Below are 22454 nucleotides of genomic sequence, written 5' to 3'. Positions count from 1 at the left end.
AATTATTCAATGGATTATCCATTCCAGTTGGCCCGTCACAACACCGCCATTGGTGACCTTTGAAGCTTTTTCGCAGTAATCACCCGTAAAGCTGTCCAGTTCTGCTCAATTAAACTTCCCACTTTGAGTAAGCTCAATTTCTCTTTCTTTCACATTTGGTACTTTTGAAATGTAAAAAAATGGTGATTTGCATATCCTCTAGTTTACCTTTGTAGCTCTTAATTTTGTGGAATGCGAATTTTCTGCTTCTTTTTTTCTTAAGAAAATGACTTAGTAATATGGCTTGCAGATTCTTTGATGATAAACCACTCCTAAGTGCTAACATGTATATATGCAAGCAGATTGTGCCCACATCGAAGCGGTTGAATGTGTCACAAAGTATTGTCAAGGTGAACCGAAGATGTATTTGCTCTTTTTTTTATGTCCTAGAGTAATATAAACTTCGGTTTTTCAATGGTGAAAAGATCCATGCATGTACAATCGCGATAAAGGCTTCCTCATGCTTGTTTTCATTTTCAATGCAGCATTGTGTATTAGTTTCACGCATTCATTACCAAATTTCTTAGCAGAAGTTCATTCTCCGGATCAGGAGGTAGTGGTTACTTTGGGAAGCAATGTGGGTGACAGACTCTGCATAATTTCAGTGAAGCCTTGCGGTTAATGAGAAAAGCAGGCATACACATCACTAGACATGATTGCCTGTATGAGACAGCACCAGTCTATGTGACTAATTAACCTAATTTTCTCAACTATGCTGTTAGAGCTGTTACACAACTTGGGCCTCATGAGTTACTACGAGCACTGAAGAAAATTCAAAAGGACATGGGTCATACTGACAGCATAAGGTATGGTCCCAGGCCAATTGACCGAGATATATTGTTCCATGTAAAGCAAAGAATTAGTTCTGAGATTCTTACGGTTCCCCACAAACGAATTTGGGAAAGATCATTTGTAATGGCCCCACTAATGGATTTACTGGGGTCAACTATTAACAGCAATACAGTTTCTTGTTGGCATTCTTTCTCACTGCATTCTGGTGGGCTTTTTGATTCCTGGGAGAAATTGGGCGGTGAACCACTCGTTGGAAAGGAAGGACTGAAGAGGGTTTTACCCATCGGAAATGGCTTTTGGGACTGGTCAACGAAAACCGCGGTAACCAGATTGTTTTAGTGATGGAGGAAAGTTTCAGTCTGTAGATGCAGCAATTTCTCAAGTTCGCTCAATGATTTCAGAAGGGGCATATATGATTGATATTATGGCTTCTAGGATTTCAGTTTAACAAGGATTGGATAGACTAACTCCTGTCTTAGAAGCGGTTCTTGGGCTGCCTGAAGCAGATGGAAAGATTGTATCTGTGGACACATTTTATTCAGAAGTTGCAGCAGAAGCAGTCAGTAAAGGTGCTCATATTGTAAATGATGTATCTGTCGGGCAGTTGGACTCTAACATGTTTAAAGTCATTGCAGACCTTAAAGTTCCCTACATTGCAATGCACATGAGGGGGGATCCGTCTACAATGCAGAACAGTGAGAACCTGCAATATGATAATGCTTCTAAGCAGGTTGCCTCGAAGTTATACTTGAAAGTGAGAGAAGCTGAAATATTAGGCATCCCAGCTTGGAGGATGATAATTGACCCTGGACTTGGATTTTCAAAGAACCGTGAACACAATTTGGAAATCTTAATGGAACCGTGAACACAATTTGAAAATCTTAATGGGTTACCCAATATTCAAGCAGAGATTGGGATGAAAAGTTTGGCTTTGTCTCATGCGCCCATACTAATTGGACCTTCCAGAAAGAAATTTTTAGGTGAAATTTGTAACCGCACTGCTGCAACTGAGAGAGATGCTGCTACTGTTGCTTGTAGTTCTAGGCGGAGCAAATATTGTAAGATTACATAATGTAAGAGATAATGTAAATGCTGTGAAGCTATGTGATGCAGTACTAAGACAGAGGAGATCTATTCCTCCAAGTTAGAAAAAATGATGACAACTCAACCCATGAAAAGTATAAAAAACAGAGATTGGCGAAAAGCGTTTGACATCCGGGAAAATACTCACGAAGAGAGAATAGATGAGTTAGCATCTGTTTTAAGGTGCAATGTAAGGCGACGGCCAATGAAGTGCCTAAGGCTCTCAGTTTTACTTTGTCTTTGTTTCTGTGACCAACCACAAAGGGAGCTATTTCAATTTTCAGAGGAAAGGATAAACAATATACAAGAAAGGCCATGCCCATGCCCAGGCTAGGTAATTGCAATTATTTTATTTTGTTCTATTTGTCAATTCAGTCATTAATTGATTAAAGTGAAATTGAAACCATTGGGGTAACCTCTCTTCTTTTCTTTTGTTTTTTGTTTTTGTTGAAAAGAAAAACTAAAAACATTCAGGAGCCAATTTTGCTGGTCTTTGTGTGTACTAGGAAGTAGGAAGGCATTTACAACATTATGAAATTCACTACTGAACATGAAGAGCCTGTCTGATGTACAATGATTTTCCTTTGATGCTTTTGCCTAATTACATATAAATGAAGTTATTTTCCAATCAACCGAAGGCATGATTATTAAAAGCCAAAAATTATTTGTTGTAAAAGAGTACAAGAATTAATTAAAGTTACAAGCAGTAGTAGAAGCTCAATCATGAATTCATGATAGACTTCTTTACAATTATTGATCATAAGCCAGAACCACCAACTTGCTATTGCTCTAGTGTTATCTCTCGTCCACAATGTTGGAAGAGGTCGCAAGTTTGAATTCTCCTTCCAGGAATGATAAAGCAAATAAATAAATTATAGGCAATAACCTAAACTATGCTTTCCATAGGATATTAGGTTCAAGCCTCCTCATGGCAGAAGAAGTTGCTGGATGAATGATCTCTAATGAATTCACATCCCAACCCCCACCTCTCCAATAAGAATAGTAAACTGCTTGAATGTGAGCAACTTTCCAATGATCTTCTCCACCATCAGGAAGTAGTGACTGGATCAATTCATCAGGCATATCGAAAAATTCTAGCAATTTTAAATTTTTTAAATGCTCGATGCCTGATGGGACCTTCTTCAACAAGTTGCAGCGCTGGATTATTAACTTTTCTAGACAAGGCATTGCTCCATCATCCATGATAATCTCTTCCACTCCTTCTAATTTGTCGATACCTAATAGCTTTAGACTTGGAAACCCTCCTTCCTTAAAATGCAAGCATTCTCCATCATAAACCTGAAGCAGTTCAAGATGTACCAGATTTGGCAAACCTTGGAGATGTACCAGAGGATCCTCCTTTAGCCGACTCCATTTCAAAAAGAGTCTCACCAGGTTATGAAGAGAAGAAATCCAGTGTGGTAAGTTTTCTAAACGCCCTGTCAAATATAGTCGCTGAAGGAACTGTGGAGGACAAGAAATTTGTGTCAGATCAATTATCATCTCCTTCTCCACAGAAGATACAGACAACGAGCGAAGGTTGGTCAGCTTTTCAACTGATGAGCATACGGTGACCCCATCTTCTGTCCTCAACTTGAAAATGCCCAACCTCCTCAGTTGATTCATTCCGCCAAGTTCAGCCATTAAAGCACCATTGTCATGATTTGCCTCAATAAAACACAGCTTTTGGAGCGACTGCAAGCCACATATTCCTGCAGGAATCTTAACTCCAAATCTGGAATTAAAGCGTGCATAAGATTCAACTTCATACCGATACACCAGGAGATGGCGAAGGCGCTTGAGATTCAAAATTTCTGGAGGCAACTCAACAACAAGAGAATGTTTAAGATCCAGGGTCTCTAGGTTTTGAAGCTTCCTAATAGAGCTTGGGATTTGTTTCACCTTGGTATCCCTCAAACTAAGATACCTGAGAAGAAAAAGGTTGACAACCTCTCTTGGAAACATGTCTAGAGGTGCACCTTGCAAGTCTAATACAGTAAGCAGCGGAAGACCTTTAAGAAACAATTTTGGTATCGAAAACTCAGTAAGCGAATCTTCTACCCCAAAAATGAGCAGTGAGCGTAGATGAGAAAGGGTCCTCTTTGGTATTACATTCTGCAATGTGTTAAAAATTGACAGGCGTCGAACTTTGTCCGGGCACATTGTTCCTTGCTCTTTCTCTATTGCTGCAAAGTTTTGCTCTCTAGACTTCAAGTTGATAATCTCCCGTAAAAGATCATGGATCCGGCATGATTTGACCCTTCCGTCAGTTGCTATTTCTGCTGCTTGGATCAAACTTCTGTCTAATAGCTCCTTCAGGTAACTCTCAGCAACTTCTTCTGGTGTATTTCCTTCCTTTTCAATAACAAATCCTTCAGCCATCCATAATCGAATTAATCTCATATGGTCAATTTGGTAGAGGTCGGGAAAGATACTTAAATACAAGAAACAAGACTTGAGATGGTATGGTAAGTCACTGAAACTGAGGTACAACAACTTTTTCATGTTATCAAGTTGGCCATTTTCCTCAATTTGAGCACCAATGCTTCCAGAAACGGTAGCCCATTCATCTATGTTTTTCTTGTCTTTTGTAGCCAGAACAGCACTGATTGCCACAATTGCAAGGGGCAATCCCCCGCATTTCCTTAAGATACTTTGACAAATTCCCTCCAAGTTGGGCGGACATGAGTTTTCCGGAAATGTCTTCCTGCAGAAAAGAGTCCAAGACTCTTCTGGAGACAAGGGCTCCAAATGGTAGACCATACCGTTGTTCTCCATGCTAGAGGCAGAGGCTACAGCAGTATTACGAGTAGTGATCATTACACGACTACCGTGACTGTTGTGGGGCAGTGCATGATTGATGGCATCCCACACATCGTTGTTCCAAAGGTCATCTAGAACAATCAGGTACTTGGTCTGCTGCAGTAATTTTTTGATTTTCTCTCTTAGCTGGTCGGTGTTCATACTATCAACTTCTTCAGGGACTGGTTTCCTGATAACTTGGAAGATTTTCTGAACTATGTGTCTTAGGAGCCGCTTTATCTTGAATGATTGAGAAACAGTGATCCAAGCATGTACCTTAAAACGTTTCTGAACTTTTGCATCCTCGTACACTTGCTTAACCAAGGTTGTTTTCCCCAGTCCTCCCATCCCAACCACCGAGATTGCCTGGCGTCCAGATTCACCCGCCATAAGCAACTCAATCAGCTGCCTTTTGGGCTCACTGATTGCCACGAGATCAACCTCTTCCAGCAAAAGGGCATCACCTTGACTGAACCGAGGCTTCCGAGCTTTACTTGAGCCATGGTCAACATCAAGCTTGTATTTGACACGTCCCTCAGAAAGGCTTCTGATCTTTGATTTGATGGTTTGGATTTCACCAGCAATTTGTCGCTGAGCTATTAATTTCTTGATGATGCGAGAAAGCTTACGAAGGGATGCATGGAATCCATGCCTATGAACATGTGAATGGGAGAGCCTGAATTTATCAAGCGCATCTTCAATCTCATAAGCCACATCTCTGACTTGTTTGACCCACACTTTGAGCTGAGGGTCGTCATCTTCCTTTGCATCAGCAACTCTTAAGAATGCCTTAATGCGCTCCAACTCGTCGATGATATCCTCGATCTGGGCTCGGACACCGGAGAATAGCCTCACCTCCTGTTCGATCAAGGAGGTGAGCCTGTCGAGCAAGAAGGTAACTACACTTTCTGCCATTTCTTTGGCTTTGAACTTTTGTTTTGAAACTGAGAAGATGATGTATGGTTAGTGTTTGCTGGGAAACAAAAGGGTTTTGTGTGAAAGTCTTCAAAAATATTGATGTTGTTTTATGTGAATTCCTACCTCCCTTTTATAGGTTATATGGTGGTACAGGAGAAATGGTCCAATTTTATTGCTACCACAGAAATTGTCAAAGTTTTCTCTTAAACAATTTGCTTGTCTCTTTACTTTGCAGCTTCCTTATTTTTTGTTTTTATCTTCCTTTGTAAGCTACCAGGAAAAACTGAATGGTGATGGTCCAGTTGTATACTTATCTACTAGTAGGTGTGAGGCTATTAGGTTCTGACTCCTATGGATAGCCAGTTTGATACCAAGTTATCCATCCTGTGAAATATCGTTGCAACTAAATAGAAAGCTTTTTTATTTTGTGTTCCATATTTGGATTTTTCTGTTTGACTTTCCAAGTTCAAATTTTCGCTCCTCAATATAATATTGATTAGGGTAGAATATCGATTGTACGAAAGAAAAATATTGAATAAATGGTCGAGATAGACAAAGTTTAGTTGCGTGGGTGATGAAAAGGCACGTTGCTGCATATAACTGGATCTGGAATAATTGTTTGACCAATACAAGTTTCCTAGCAATTACCCAATCATCCATCTTACCCAATCATCCATCTTTGTCGAGTATTAATATTCCTTAGGCTTTTTAGTTAAAATGGTTATTGAGATTTTCAAAACACATAACTTTGGTCATTGAGACTTAAAATCAATAAAAGTGGTTCCTAAGATTGTCCACCATCCATTATTTTGGTCATTCCATTAAAAAACTCAATTAAGTGGTCCCTGAGCTTTTTAATGGAATGATCAAAATGATAGATGGTGGACAATTTCAAGGACCAAAATTATGTGTTATGCAAATCTCAAGGACCAAAATTATGTGTTTTGCGAATTTCAGGGATCATTTTAACTAAAAAACCTATTCCTTTTTAATTTTTTTTTAATTTTTTATCTTTCTTTGTAAACTACGAGGAAAATCTGAATGGTGAAGGTCAAGTTGTATTTCTCTTTGTTCCGTGTTCAAATTCTCTCCCTTCTATATAATATTGATTCATGTAAAATATTGCTTGATATATTGAATAATTGAGTGGGTGATGAAACAGCACGTTGCCGCATGTAAGAGGATCTGGAAGGAATTGTTTGACCACCACAAGTATCATAGCAATTATCCAATCATCCATCTTTGTCAATTATTAATATCCCTCGTACATGAGTTAGATCCTCACCCTCCATTTAATCCAATCTGTACAACTGATGCTAACATCAGGAGCGCTCAAGCACTAATCGATTAGTAAGTTAATATAGCGTTGACCACTCATTTGGATTCATTCTATAAAATGAACTCTTGATTCGATTGTTCAATTATTTAAAGGAAAACTAATGAAAATGACTTGAAAACTTCGAGTTTTAACGATAATGACAAAATAAAGGGTAAAGTGAATAGTACCAAGATTGACTTTTTAGTGTAAAAATAAGATTTTTTGTTAAAATGAACAGTACCGAAAGTTTTTCGTTAAAGTTCTCATTATTTAATTATCATTCATACATCATTCTTACAAATATAAATTCAAATAGAAACTCATGTAGCGTCGCACATTTCAATAATATTCAACAAAACTGTATTCGTTTATTAATCATATTTCAAATAACAGACGTGGATTCACTGAATTGGAATGATTATTTATCATTATTTATTTATTCTTAAACAATGATTACACAAGTTGAGGGAGAATTCTAGGGGCGGAACGTTTCAACAAGACGTTATTTACAAATAAATCACACCATGTCAAACCAAAGCTCGCAAGCTGCCAAATAAAATGAGGGGGAAAAGATCAACATGGGCAACGATATCTCAAGAAATTATAAGTGTTTACAAAAATTAGTCAATGGGGTGTATCGCGGTTCATTGAAATTGGACTGTCAAGATTGGTCAAAATAGGCAGACAGCCTTTTTTAGCGACGCGGTTGGAGATGCTCTGATGAACAAACTGTTACAATTTACTCGTAGGCATGGGAGCCTTTTTGTTATGTAACAGACTCCATAAGTGTCCACTATTAAGGCTTCCATGCATCGATATTATCTCTACTTAACCACTTAAGCCCAATCCCCTAGTGCTATCAAGCCCAACGAACCTCAGGTGTGAGATTTTATCTCAAAAGGGCATGGTGCAATTAGAAGTGGAACATCTATATTTAAACCTTAGATTATTGTCATACTTCTCCGATGAGGGACTTTCTTCACATCCATCTTGGTTTGTATCGAGCCAGCCTTTTACACCAACACTTTTTGACACGCCCGACCCTGATATTCACCAAACACCAAGGTAGGCATGTGACACCCAAAAGTGACCAAGCCATAGTAGGATGCATGAGAACTAAGAACAAAAAACCGACATAAATAAAACTTGTAAATTTAATTATAATGAATATGCATTTATAAAACGTGTTCATTGCACACAACTAATCGGAGACACTAAAAATGAATAATATAAAATTGAATGAACAAAGAGATTGGTCCTACACCGAAAGGACTCGAAGATGCCGATGCAGGAGTACCTTGATGCCGGGATTGTACGCCTTGAACCTAAGTCCTGAGGGGGTGCAAAACAAAACATGAGTGGATCAAATTGATATATAAGTAGTAATAAAACAATTGATCTTTAATGTACTAACCCCCAGGTTTAGAAAACTCGTATAGCATAATAAGTAATAGGTTTTTCCAAAAGAGGAAGTCGTTGTTCCACGAGGTTATGGGTTTGGAGGCTGGTATCTGTTGAGGATCCTCCTTCCTCCACTGAGATGGCGAGTTGGTGCATCCATGTAAGTATGTATGGGTGTGTATGTGTATGTTGTTTTCAGAGAGGGGAGGGAGAGCGCATAGAGAATAGAGAGAGAGGTCCGAAAATGGTTAACGGGGAGGAGGGGGAAGAGATAAGGAGAGGTGAGGGATTTGGGCCGGGGGACAAAATCAAGGGTGGGCCCCCTTGGGCACACCATTTAAGACCAAAAGGACATTCATTTCAAAATATCTAGCCCAAAGTAAAAATTTACGAAAATACCCTTCCGTTTCAAAATCCGTAAAAATAATTAGAACAGGTTGTCACACTTTTAGAGTGGTAAAATTACAAGTGGGATAAATCTTGTTTCCTAAGCAACTGGTTCATATGGATACCCACAAGTAAAACAATCATGACGTAAAACGCTACAAGTATTACAAAGATCGAAAGCAAATAATCGTAGAGCATCCGTGAAATACAACTGATGAGGAAACCAAAATCAAAAGGGTATTAGGTATGAGCAGTAAAAGCTTGTTCCGAATTAGCAGATGAGTGCACATTCCTTACCCGGTAGCCGTCAGGCCGTTCTGTTCTATCATTCTATGTTGCTGCAGCCAGGACTAGTTCCCATAGCCAACTTTATGTGTTTACTGCTCTGAGTAGCACAAATGGTTTCATAATCGCAATGTGAACTAATCTTCATCGTCAGAGTTGAAGGTGATTTTTTGAGACCTTGGAGCATCTGCAGGAATCTCTTTGAAGTGAGCCCCGTAAAGTTTGGACTCCTGTATTTCAATACCACAACGAAAGATCATCAGAAAAAAGATCATCAAAATGCTACACTCATGCAAGCGGATTAAAAGAATGCAGAACACAAATGTGGATTATTCAGCAACCAGCAGGAAAAGCTAAATACGGGAGATGAAAGAGAAACAAATGCGTGCCTTTTTCTTAACATGAGCACCAAATTTCAACAAGGCTTCAGGCACAATTTGGCTGGCTTCTCTAAGAACATTGACCAGCTCCCCCGCAAGTCCCTGGAATAGTACTCGTAACATAGGGTAGTTCAGCTTAGAATTCTTCTGAAAAAAAACAATTCTCAAAATCTTGTAGAATATAGATTTACTATATTTAGTGTTACCTTGGTCCGATGTGTGAAAAAGTATGAGCAACACCCTCCTTTCCAGCCCATCCAGTCCGCCCAATTTGGTGGACATAATCCTCAGTATTGAGAGGAAAATTATAGTTAATCACTACTTCAACGTCTGGAATATCCAATCCATGAGCAGCCACATCAGTAGCTATCTGGAAATATGTTTCAAAATGGAATACATTTTAACACAGTTCCCAGATATAGGTGTTTCAGTTAGAAGCAAGCATATGCTAACCACAAGTTCCCCGACAAAAAGTTTGTACAGATTTAATAACTAATATACCCCTAAAGGGCCTATACACAAACATTTAAACCGGGTGGAAGAAACCATAATATACTTGGGAGGATTGTAAAAACCTACCCTGACTTCCACGACATACATGAACATTGTTTTGGTCTTGTCCAAGATACTTGTGGGTCCGTTTTGTCATCATCATTATCTTTTAATTTTCAAGTTTGATCCAGTAAAAACTTATTCTCTCACTTTTCCTTATTCATGATCTTTGTAACTGAATTAATATAAGTATGGATACAAATGAAGAGTTCCCCCTAAACAGGGTAGGAAAGAAATGTTGGCATGTGATCTTATGAGCTAAACCGTCCAATTCTTAGATAAAATGAGGGCGAAGCAAAAGAAGACATAGTGTCAACTTTAGTTTATTAGCATCCAGATAAAATATCACTTCTCTTGAACAACATACCATCAGGGGGCAGCTTCCTTTCTTGAATAGAGAAAGTGCCTTCGTACGCTCACTTTGTGCCTTGTCACCATGCATAGAAACAGCCTTCCAACCCCTACAAAACAGCAATCCATAGACCCTCAGTAGCTTTGCTCAAATATCTTCAGCAGCAACTCAAATATGCATCAACAAGTTTACCCTTTTTACAGCATAATCTCAACACAAGTGGCTTCCTTTTTGTACAAGGCAAAAATTAAAACTCTGTTCCTGTTCAACGGTATAACCTCGGTGTTAGCAGATTTCAAAATACACCCAAAATATTGAAGGAGCTCCATTGTGTGACATAAACATTGAGCATGTACAGTCAGTAAAACAAGTGGAATCCATCATACAAATACACAACACTAGGTCCAAAAACAATCCGCCAGGGATTGACCAAGACACAAGTTAAAATAAAATAATGGGAGATAATGAGCCAATACTTACTCTTTAGATTTGTGGTATTTTTCTAGCAATGCAACTAAGCGCCCATCACGTGAATGTTCATCCAACACCTATGAATGTGAAAGGGAAGTCAATTGCAGTAAGCATATATTGAAATAACAAAGTAAACATTTGATTGTCACGTAGGCTTCACGTGTGTTTAGAATTTGTACCTCAACTATCTGCATAACATCATGGTTGGCAGCTAAATCCTCTGACCCAACAACAACCTGAAATAATGCTTTGTTAGTTTTCCAAAAGGTTAATAGAAACTATTAAAGGTCACGATAATCCAGAATTCGCACCTTAACAGGATTAGGGTCCATTTGGCGAGCTGCAGAGTCAAAATTAACCGAACTGATTAGAAAGATCTGAGAATACTGAAATATCACGGTTTTAAGTGGGAGAGACACTACACCACCCAAACTTGGAGCAAACTTAAACACTTCAACCTAATTGTAGTCTAGAGTTTTAATTAGCCATAAATTTTCCAATAAATTCATTTCAGAAATTCTGACTACTCATGGCAGTCCTTAGGAAAGCAGCTGGGGAAATAGACATTACTTCTTATTTCATATTTAGGCAAGTGTCATTTTGCATTGCTATACCATCGACTACCTGGCATCTTTTGCCCCCATCATCTATGGCTTGAGAGCATCTACAAAAACAAATTAATAGGTCTCTTGTAACTGAATTACCTCCAGGCCGCTCATAATTTAACATCATTTTCAGTTACATCTCTATTAAAAACAAAAACAGTTGTCAAACAAATGTACAAGTCAAAATGAATGTCCTTCCTCTCTCTATGGATAGGTATCCAATAGTGCTAAACCTGTACACGTACATCCGCGTAAATAAGTGGAGGTGAGTGGTTATTTCTAAAAATGGAAAAAAAAAAACAATTAGAAGCATATACTGGAAGAGCATATAATTCCTCATATAAGTTCTCCGTACGATCATGGAATCAGCAGTACCAAAAAGATAAAAGCATTTAATAAGTTCTTTAAATATTAAAAAAAAAATTAAAATCTTTTAGACTTAATTGAAGTCCTCCCAAACAAACTAAACCAAAGAACTCGATCTGCTTCATCAAGGACCTATTAATAGTATCAAGCATTCGATCTTACCGTAAAAGATACTTCCTTCAGGCAACACACCCATTTCAATGAGATCTTTCAAACGACCAGGAGCTCCAATGATGATGTCCTAAGAGCACAGAAAAGCGTAGAAAAACCAATTATAAGAAGATGAACCGCATAACGTATGCAAGCATATAACCTCTACAGAATAATTCCACCTGCACATGTACTGAACTAATTCAATCAGCCTTTTGCCCAAATCAAAAGAATAAAATTTTCAAATTTTCTGTTTAAAGTTTAAACCCAACCGATGTGGTATCACTAACAACAGCATCAAGGACTTGCTTAAACGCATTACATGCCAAATCATAAAATTCTGTCATCAAATTATTGCAGGGAATGGAAAATGGAAATATTGACATTAGGCTCATATGACTCATCTGCAATATATGGTCTACTCAAATTAGATATGTTTCTAATGACAAATGTAAAAGAGTTCTCATCAGATACCTTAGGCTGAAGTTTTTAAGTTAAAACTACTTAGTCCGCACGATTAACCCCAAATCCAGTTTGAAGCTAAACTCAATAGAATCTGAGTTTTCTTCCTGAGGAGCAATCTCTTGGGCTGGAACTGAGTTGGGCTTCTTCTTCGTCTTTGTTTTTCTGCTTCTTCCTCCTCTCGGCTGTGGTTTCGTGGAGAGGTTGGGTCCGTAGCGGTTCTGCCTCGCCGACGGCGGCGGAGGTTTCTTTGGTTTTGCGACCCATTGTTGAAGCTCAACTCAGCTCTGCTCGCCTGATAAACTACGGAAGGAAAATCAGCAGAGGCCGACGGACGAGGGGCTCTGGGTTTTCAGAGGGAAAGGGATTTATTCTGTAAAATGCAGCACGTGAAACAATAATTTGCACGTTGGTACTCACTTTAACTCAACTTTGAAAGTTTAACGGTTAGCGGTAGATGACAGATTACGAAGTTTATTTAAAACTAAAAAATGGAGATTTTGGGTTCAAAACTCGTTATTGGTGTGGAAGTCTAACTTGTGACCAAAGGAGGCTGAAATGCCTCTGTGAGTCTTCCAAGCCCCCGGAATGAATGGATAACCGTGACTTTCCATCAGTTGTTCTCTTTTTAAAAAAAATGGAAAGAAAAAGAAAAAAAAAATGGAATTGCCAGTAAGACCCTAAACATTCGTTCAATAGATGAGTTAAGTTGTGTTGAAGTATTATTAACCTAATTGAAACCGACATATTCGAATATTAACAATTTTTAAATATAAATGTATATTAGAGATAGACGTATGCATAAAATTTAATATTTTTATAGCCAACGTTAGAGTTAGATAGTTAGTTGTAAGGATGAGAAGAATCGGTAGGAATTGAACTCGCACCAGGCCATACTTTACTTAGATAATGAAACTTAAACATTAAGTAACTAACAATAACAAGTAGTGATTCTATAACACCAAATTTACATAATTTAGTAGAGCATAATTTGGATTATTTGTCACTTACACCCACATTAAGAATAAGAAAAAAGTAATTGATTCCAACCCCTTGAAAACACTCAACTCAACTCGCCAAAGAATGGTTTGGGTGGAGGATTGGTTTGCCAATTTCTCGATGGAAATGAGTTTTAAAAATGCCAACCCAAGCCTATTGGGTTGGCTAACGTGTTGGTATCAAACTTGAAACTATTTTGCCACATACATACATAAGGGTGAGATAGAAGTTTTTATCTTGTCAAATATATTCTTTAAAAGTTAAATAAAATCACTTAGTACTACAGTCTGATAACATTCATTTTCATTCATCGATATTAATTGGAAGAATTATTTTGAAGGGTTAGGCCAACTTCAACTACCATTCATAATCAAAACCGGTATAAAAATGAAAGTGGGCGCAGAAGGAGAGAGAAAATGCAAAAGAGAGAATTCGAATCCATAAAAATTGAAAAACAGTTTAAAACTAGTGACCACTAACCGTTGGATCAAATCCAACGGCTTGGAAAAGCGTCGGCACTTCCAAATTTGCAAGTTATCCCGCGTAGGCGTGGCCACGTGGGAATGCAGTAGCGGTGCCTCTCACACAACAGAAACTCTCTCTCTCTCTCTCTCTCTCTCTCTCTCTCTCTAGATCTTGTGCAAATTTTGGGGATCTAGCCATGAATCGCCACCACGACCCCAACCCATTTGACGAAGAAGAAGTCCAGGTCGAGGTCAATCCTTTTTCGGTAATTCTGCCTCTTTCTTTTTCTCCAATTTCGTAAATTTTCGATCTGGATCTGAAAACTTCAAATTTATTCTTTTCCTTCTTCCGTTTGGTAGTGAGGAACATGATGTGAATTTGGAAATAATGTTATGTTAACCTATCAAATTGAGTTGTAAATTTTAATTAACATGCGGATTTGCAGTCTTAAGCACTTCCCAGTGCTCACTGTGCAAGTATACTTAGCTTAGACCCAATGTAATATGTACGAAAAAAGGGATTTTTCGGGTTAGAAAAGCTTATAAGTCTTGATCTGGGTTAGGTTTTGGACTTCTGTTAATTTGTATAAAATTCAAACTTCGAAATTTTTTACCTCTTTCACTTCAAATTCAGCAGTGTGGAAAAAAGACGAATTTGGGGAACATTTCTTTAATTTTTTCTTTAAGAATGAAAACAATGCGAACCAAAATCTGGTCAATTTAGAAGTGAGGTACAATATATAGCTTAGAGGTTGGGTTTACATTTTGTTGGCCTTCTCATTCTTTTATAGTGATATTCTTATGATTTACCACCTACCTCCTATCGTGAAGGGAACATGATAATTCTTAAAAATCACGGATTAATTTTGTTTATATATATAGAGTTCAACTTCTTTTGTTTTGTTTTGTTTTTTTTTTTTTTTTTTCATATCATTGGATTTTGAACCTTATGTAAAAAATGTAAGAAACCATGCAATGCTGTGTGCTTCTTTCACATCTTTATGAAGTCGTAGTTCTTTGTACATAGGCAATAGGCATTTTAGAAATTATAGATCTCATGCCATGTCTTTTGCATATGCTATTTAATTGTAAGGCATTTTAGAAGTCACATGTTGCCACACCGTGCATTTTTCATTTCATATGATATGATACAAAAACCACTTTTGGATTTTAATCGATAAGACTGCATGGTTTGGACATGTTTTATTAAGACTGGTGCAAAGCGTAGTTTATATATATTTTCCCTATCATACTTGATATGAAGGTGTTAAAATGTGCCATAATTTGAGAATTTTGCAGAATGGTGCTGCTGCTCCTAAGTCAAAGTCGCGTGTTCCACCAGTGTCATCTGAACATCTGGGTTTTGGGCAGAAACATGATGCCACAGTCGATATACCGTTGGATACCATGAATGTAAAGTAATTTTATTTTTTATACATTTTGTTTCTCTCTATGAGCTTGTTTATGTATTGTTTGGCCATTTTCTGCAGGATTCTAAGCAAAAGGCAAAAGAGCTTGCAACTTGGGAAGCGGATCTCAAGAAGCGAGAAAAGGTTAATTGACAAATTTTTTGATTGATTACTTGCCTACAGTTCTACCTTTATTGTGTAAGTCGCTTTATATTCTTGTGAGTTTACAAATGGATAAATTGATCACATATCTGGAATGTTGCCTGTAATGATATCACCGAGTGCACAGTGGGAGTGGCTGAGGCACATGGGTGTGTCCCAAGTTGCCTCAGGTGTGAAATCCCAATGTACCTTTCTTGCAATTGGTAATGTTTCCTGTCCCCCATGATTATAGGGTTCGGTGGTGGGCCCCAGTTTAGATGCGTTATTTATTATTCTCTCTCATTTTTGCCTTTTCTTTTTCATGGTTACAATCACTCTGTACTGCTTAATGTGTTCCTGTATTTTGTTTTCAATACAGTTTTTGTATTAATATTTAACTTTTACAGGATATTAAACGGAGAGAAGATTCTGTTGCAAAAGGTAAGCACTATATATCTGCAACCTAGATCATTAGTAATTTGGGTGGCCTTTCTTAAAATCATAGTAATTAATTTTCTTCTTCTTCTTCGTGTATCAGCTGGTGTCCCTGTTGATGATAGAAATTGGCCTCCTTTTTTTCCAATTATTCACCATGATATAGCTAATGAAATACCAATACATGCTCAAAGGCTACAATATATGGCTTTTGCAAGTTGGCTAGGTAAAGCATGTTTATTATGCCAATGTGGTGCTATGTATTTTTCTTTGCTTGTATTTTTATCCATAAATGCATTGAGGATTCCATTATAAAAGAATTATATTCAAGTAGTATGCCTTATAAATTGGATATACATACAAAAAAAAAAAATGCTTATGAATCATTTTCTCTAACAATCAAGTACTAGTAATCTATTTCTTTGCCGGACTTTAAGGAATGTACATTCTTATATTGATTGAACTATGTCAGTACCTAATATTTCTCTTAGAACTGATTACTTAAATATAGATATTTGAATAAGGTACCATGGATGTTTTTAAAGAGGAACATCCTTGTTGGGGTCATCTGGAAATGTAGTTCAATGATCCAAACGTCCATTTCTTTCGGTCCTTATTTAAATATTGACCTTACGTAATGTTAGCCAAATTGAAATTGGCTAACTTTTTGGTCACTCTTCAAGGATTGTTCCTTAAAAAAGAAGCTTCCAAATAGGGAACCGTTTGGTCATGTAAACTATGCAGACAACCACAAGCGGTCCAATAAATGAGAACAATGGTAATCAAATGGCTCAATGATTTTTGGTTCAGCTGATTCTTACTTTTTTGGGGGGATGGTCCTTTGAAGAAATGATTCTGGTTATTCTGATGAATCCAAGTGGCTATGTCCTCATTTTTTATTTCTAATTAGGGAAATACTCACTTGAAACTTCTCGGGGCTCATGCACAGAACCATATGTAATAATTCTAATATGTGATGCTTGATTACGAGTCTGGCAGAATATGTGGGTCGACTCCTTGTGTCATTATTCTTTTTATCATCACATATATTTCCTTATTAGACTTCAGTGGATTTATCTTTTAATGTTACTTTTGCTTTACGTGCCTGTCTAACACTTAAGTAATATTGTCATTGCAGGCATAGTTCTTTGCCTATTTTTTAATGTGATTGCGATTATTGTCTGTTGGATTAGAGGCGGAGGTAAGTTTTCCTCAATGATATTTGGTTATTACTTGATTGTAGGTAAACTTAGCTCCTCTGGCTATCACACTAATTGGATCTTCTGATGACTTTCATAAACTGCAGGTGTTAAAATATTTTTGCTTGCAACGATCTATGCTCTAATGGGATGCCCTCTTTCATATGTTCTTTGGTACAGGCCTCTCTATCGTGCAATGAGGTAATTGTTTAAAGATGGCTTTGTTTCTAGTTTCCAGGTAAATAAAAGATTTGTAGTTCCTCTGGAAATTACAGAGAAGCCTTATTGTATGCAGCTACCATGATTGTAACTTTTCAAAAATATACTGATGCATTTATGCATCTTTATAGTTTATGAAGAAGTTTATGATCTATGGGACCTTGTCCCATCTCATTTGTTGTACAAATAGGTAGATAATCAGTTGTATGATGTCACTGTTATCTATGTGGATTGAAATGTAATGTGTTGTTTTTATTTGTTAAACTGAACTCGGTAATATCATGCACTGCTGACTGTGTTGAGGTGTATTTTTTGCAACTTGCAGGACAGATAGTGCCCTGAAGTTTGGTTGGTTTTTCATGTTCTATATGGTATGTACTGATACTGTATCTGTTTGACTTATTATGCTTGACTTACCAATCTGATTTTAATCAGTTTTCTTGTGGCAGCTCCACATTGGATTTTGTATTGTTGCAGCGATAGCTCCTCCAATTGTCTTTAATGGGAAATCATTGACGTAAGTTCTTACATTCTTTTTGGTTTCTTGTTTCTTGCATTTAATATTATTTACTTGTGGCGATAGCTCCTCCAATTGTCTTAGTAAGCGTTTTGATGCTGTGTAACTGAACCAATATATTTTCCTTCTATTATTTTCGACAAATGTGTCCTTTTTTTTATTTTTTCCATTTTTTCGATTTTTCTTCTTATACGCAGGGGAATTCTTTCGGCAATTGATGTTTTCTCTGATCATGTGGTGGTAGGGGTAAGTTTTTTACTGTGCTGCATCTATAGACACTGCTCTTAGAATGTTATCGGAAGTGTAATGTTTGTTTTATTTTTCATTCCCATCATCTCAGTGTCTTCAATTTTAATGTAAGTTGAAGGAACAAAATAGATTTGTAGTTGAGATTTTTGTTCAAGATTCAAAACAGCAAATAATAAAGAATTAGGCCTACTTCATTTTAACTGAAAAAAGGAAGAAAAAACGTTGTCTAGATTCTAAACTATGAAGTAGGCCACGTCAACAAAAAACTATGCAGTAGGCCAGGAAGAAATAAAAAGATGCACTGGTTTTCTGCCAGAACTCAAGACTCAGACTTGTGTACACTTTTGACATCCGAATTAATGCTGTCTTCTTTCCCTAAGCACTTTTAACAAATGAACCAGTAACCACCTTCACAATGATCTAAAGTGGGAGAAACTCTCTTCACCAAGATTCCATTGTCAAGTTCACAATGCTATGCATTTAATTGAGAATATCAGATTATTTCAAAACTTTTGTTAGCTCTGGTTGGCTGGTCAGGTCTTTAATTTGTGCTATGCGTTGAGAATATACTGGAACAAATTTTGGTAATAGAATATCTGCTCTTTAGATTTGGCCAATAATACACCCCTTATGCTTCTTACTTGAGCATTGAAAGGTTCTCTCAACACAGAAAAATGAAGGATACACTTTATGCTATTAATATATATACCCTTTATGGTTCTTGATCGGAGTTAGTTCCTTAAAGGTGGGCACTGGTCGACCTAGATTTTTTCTTCGGTTGCTGGCTCACTTTTCTCAATTAGATTTTAGGTTTTAATGAGATCTTATGTACCCTCATTATGCAATCTTGTCGGGAAAATGGATCAAAACTAAAATAAAAGTCATGAAGACTTGCTTCCCAGTTCATAGCCATATCACCCAGCTTTACAAATGAGAACAGAATGGGTGATTGGAAAAAGAATAAAGAGGTATTAGTTGGTAAGGAATATCTAGCATCATCATGGTCAGATGACCAAGGTAGCTTAGTTGTCTCTAATATTGTTTGGTGCAATCTCATTGAGTACTTGGTTATAAGAATACTAATATTATTTTTTGTTGCATCTGTGCAGATATTCTACTTAACTGGGTTTGCGTTGTTTTGCTTGGAGTCTCTTCTAAGCTTATGGGTACTTCAGGTGAGAGACAGAGGTTCCCTTTTCCCATGTACATTATAATCTTTAGAAGTATAGAAAATGCTTCTGATGGCTTACAAAGGCATGCATTTACTTGAGTAATCTCTAGGTATGGATTTTTGGAGTTCTAGATCATTGTGATTGCTCCCAGTCCCAGATCACCGTGACTCCACCAATTTGCTTCAGAAATATTCTGTTTTTGTTATTGGAAAAACAGAATACTTAACTGCATTTTCCCCTAAAACAAGAACCCTTTTACAAAACTACACTTGTTTTTTCGTTTTCCCTCTTATTGATGAAACTTAATCTTTAGCGTTAACAACAACTAATGTTTGTTTCTTTATTCTCACCAATTATACCTTTTTTGGTATGTTTACAAAAGCTTGTACAACTGTATCTGGAATATGTTTACTCACATTCATCTCGTCATCTCTTAAAAGATTTGAATTTATTACTAGTCTGAATGCCTCTTTTATTGTTCTAGTCAGATTGTCAGCATAAATATTTTTCTTTTTTGGTCTTATGGTCAGATTGAAGTCATTGTTAACATGTTCTTTATCCTTACTATTTCTCTGATCGTCTTTCCCTTTTTTGTTTGTGCAGAAAGTATACATGTATTTCAGGGGGAACAAGTGAGGTTTGATCCGCGGATTGCAATCCAATTGGGATTCAGAGTTGCATTGCCTTTTCCGAGTGGTTTTAGTATATTCTTCTGCGGCCTATTATGTTTTGCCATTTCGTTTTTTATAATTGCATTGCATGAGTTAGTAAAGAACGATCAGTAAGCTACTTTGGATTGGACTCGACAGAGGCTTGCTTATATATGTAGAGCAAGGGTAAAATTCTTAAGTTGAAGTGTACGAGACCGGAAATGCTCATGAGTCCATGACCCCGACGCATTGAAGTGGCTTCGATATTCGCTGGAGCAGTTATCTTTGGATTGGACTCGACAGAGGCTCCCTTAGATGGTACTGGCTGTCTTAGTTAAGGATATCTTTGTGGTACTGGCTGTCTTAGTTAAGGATATCTTTGTGTTTCTCTTGTGAGTTGCATCGACGCGATGGTAACAAAGTGGCGCATGAATTAGCTAAATTTGTTGTTCGAACTCTATGGGCTGAGAATTTGATATTTCAGTTGTATTTTTCCATTACTATGCAATGAAATTCAGATGTTTCCAGTAAAAGTAAATAATGAAAAACACCTCTATTATGGTAATAACAAGTTCAGGGAAAATACTTGCATTCCCTTTGCATGATGTCTTTTTTTCCATTTTCCGAACAAATGTATTTTGATAGGAGAAAATCAGCTATTGGAACCGTTTAAATTTATTATTTTTCATTTGAAGATCGTCGCTATAAAAAATTATTTTCATTGGAAATTATTTAGTCATTTAAATGTATAAAACAAATCAATAGTATAAATACCAATAACAACAAAGTCTTTTCCCACTAAGTGGGATTGGTTATATGGATCTTAAAACGTCATTGTGCTCGGTTCTATGTCACTTCTTCTGTTAGATCCAAGTACTCCAAGTCTTTTCTTAGAGTCAAAGTCTTTCTCTACCCCTTTGGCCTTGAACCTCTGTCCCGTAATCGCATCTTCTAACCAGAGCGTCAGTAGGCTTTTGTTTCACATGTCCAAATCATTGTAATCGATTTTCTCTCATCTTTCCTTCAATTTCGGCTACTCTTACTTTACCTCGGATATTCTTATTCCTAATCTTATCCTTTCTCGTGTGCCCACACATCCAACGAAGCATTCTCATCTCCGCTACACCCATTTTATGTACGTGTTGATGCTTCACCACCCCACATTTCATGCCATAAAGTATTGTCGTTCTATAAAATTTTCCCTTGAGCTTCAGTGGCATACGATGGGCACACATCTTCCACTTCATCCATCCAGCTTGTATTCTATGGTTGAGGTCTTTATCCAACTCTCTGTTCTTTTGCAAGATAGATCCTAGGTAGCGAAAGCAGTAGCTCTTTGGCACTTCCTGATCTGCAATCCTCACCCCTAACTCATTCGAGCATCCATTTGCACTGAACTTGCACTCTATATACTCTATCTTTGACCGACTTAGGTGAAGACCTTTAGATTCCAACACTTCTCCCCAAAGGTTAAGCTTCCCATTTACTCCTTCCTGAGTTTCATTTATCAACACTATATCGTCTACGAAAAGCATACACCAAGGAATATCATCTTGAATATGTCTTTTTAACTCATCCATTACCAATGCAAAAAGGTATGGACTTAAAGATGAGCCTTGATGTAACTATTCAGTTACGGGGAAGCTTTCAGTTTGTCCTTCATGAGTTCTTACGACAATCCTTGCTCCATCATACATATCCTTTATAACTTGGATATATGTTACTCGTACTCCTTTCTTCTCTAAAATCCTCCAAAGAATGTCTCTTGGGACCCTATCATATGTCTTTTCCAAATCTCTCGATCTTCGTAAGAGATAAATTGCCTCCATGGTTGAGTGCCCTGGCATGAATCTGAATTGGTTGTCCGAGACCCGTGTCTCTTGCCTCAGTCTATGCTCAATTACTCTCTCCCAGAGCTTCATTGTATGACTCATTAACTTAATACCCCTATAGTTCATGCAATTTTGTATGTCGCCCTTATTCTTGTAGATAGGCTCCAAAGTTCTCTTTCGCCACTCATTTGGCATCTTCTTCGTTTTCAAAATCCTATTGAAAAGGTCTGTGAGCCATATTATACTCGTCTCTCCCAAAAATTTTCGCACTTCGAACGGTATATCATTTGGGCCCACCGCTTTTCTATGCTTCATCTTTTTCAAAGCTACAACCATTTTTTCCTTCCTAATTCGGCAATAAAAGGAGTAGTTTCTACACTCTTCTGAGTTACTCAACTCCCCCAAAGAAGGACTCCTTTCATGGCCTTCATTGAAAAGATTATGAAATAACCTCTCCATCTATCTTTGACCGCATTCTTTGTAACAAGAACCTTTCCATTCTCATCCTTGATGCTCCTCGCTTGGTTTAGGTCCCTTGTCTTCTTTTCCCTTGCTCTAGCTAGTTTATAGATATCCAACTCTCCCTCTTTGGTATCTAGTCGCTTATACATATCGTCAAAAGCTGCTAGCTTAGCTTCTCTCACAGCTTTCTTCGCCTCCTTCTTCGTTATTCTATACCTTTCACCGTTTTCATCGGTCCTATCCTTGTGTAAGGCTTTACAACATTCTTTCTTAGCCTTAACCTTTGTCTGTACCTCCTCCTTCCACCACCAAGATTCCTTTTGGTGTGGAGCAAAGCCCTTGG

At 37.4% G+C, this 22454-nt stretch overlaps 3 protein-coding genes and 1 pseudogene across 4 annotated transcripts; 2 read left to right on the top strand and 2 right to left on the bottom strand.

Annotated features, from left to right (window-relative positions):
• The first annotated feature begins 323 nt into the window (after positions 1-323).
• Positions 324-1988, top strand: LOC103962516 (annotated as a pseudogene).
• A 546-nt stretch (positions 1989-2534) lies between these two features.
• On the bottom strand, positions 2535-5748 carry LOC103962515 (disease resistance protein RPM1). The gene has a single exon (XM_009375233.3). The coding sequence runs from the start codon at positions 5629-5631 to the stop codon at positions 2806-2808; it is 2826 nt and encodes a 941-aa protein (XP_009373508.2). The 5' UTR covers positions 5632-5748; the 3' UTR covers positions 2535-2805.
• A 2340-nt stretch (positions 5749-8088) lies between these two features.
• Positions 8089-12761, bottom strand: LOC103962517 (DEAD-box ATP-dependent RNA helicase 5). Its single transcript, XM_048578577.1, is given in 12 exon segments — positions 8089-8284; positions 8367-9255; positions 9415-9507; positions 9612-9634; positions 9637-9775; positions 10325-10418; positions 10502-10570; positions 10790-10857; positions 10960-11016; positions 11092-11120; positions 11914-11992; positions 12376-12761. Coding segments are annotated over 10 exon segments (699 nt in total). The 5' UTR covers positions 11948-11992; positions 12376-12761; the 3' UTR covers positions 8089-8284; positions 8367-9162.
• A 1145-nt stretch (positions 12762-13906) lies between these two features.
• LOC103962519 (secretory carrier-associated membrane protein 4) lies at positions 13907-20422 on the top strand. 2 transcript variants are annotated; one of them, XM_009375235.2, is made up of 12 exons: positions 13907-14092; positions 15126-15239; positions 15317-15379; positions 15784-15817; positions 15915-16037; positions 16950-17012; positions 17118-17211; positions 17555-17600; positions 17679-17746; positions 17944-17992; positions 19105-19170; positions 19771-20422. In XM_009375235.2, the coding sequence occupies exons 1-12, from the start codon at positions 14024-14026 to the stop codon at positions 19801-19803; spliced, it is 822 nt and encodes a 273-aa protein (XP_009373510.2). In that variant the 5' UTR covers positions 13907-14023; the 3' UTR covers positions 19804-20422. The 2 variants fall into 2 exon arrangements, with proteins under 2 accessions (XP_009373510.2, XP_048434533.1); XM_048578576.1 differs by having other exon boundaries at positions 13910-14071.
• Positions 20423-22454: the final 2032 nt, after the last annotated feature.

The sequence above is a fragment of a genome, unplaced genomic scaffold (assembly GCF_019419815.1).
Source record: "Pyrus x bretschneideri cultivar Hongxiangsu unplaced genomic scaffold, Pyrus_bretschneideri_v1 Contig125, whole genome shotgun sequence".
Taxonomy (NCBI): Eukaryota; Viridiplantae; Streptophyta; class Magnoliopsida; order Rosales; family Rosaceae; genus Pyrus; species Pyrus x bretschneideri.
Note: the sequence above shows the minus strand (reverse complement) of the source record. Positions and strands in the feature narration are given on the sequence as shown.

What these genes read in the sequence shown, in the direction of transcription:
- LOC103962515 (XM_009375233.3), bottom strand. Translation starts at nt 5,631, where the DNA reads ATGGCAGAAAGTGTAGTTACCTTCTTGCTCGACAGGCTCACCTCCTTG.
- LOC103962519 (XM_009375235.2), top strand. Translation starts at nt 14,024, where the DNA reads ATGAATCGCCACCACGACCCCAACCCATTTGACGAAGAAGAAGTCCAG. An exon ending in GGCTTTTGCAAGTTGGCTAG is followed by an intron (nt 16,038 to 16,949) that starts GTAAAGCATGTT and finishes TTGTCATTGCAG; the next exon opens with GCATAGTTCTTTGCCTATTT. An exon ending in CTGATCATGTGGTGGTAGGG is followed by an intron (nt 17,993 to 19,104) that starts GTAAGTTTTTTA and finishes GCATCTGTGCAG; the next exon opens with ATATTCTACTTAACTGGGTT.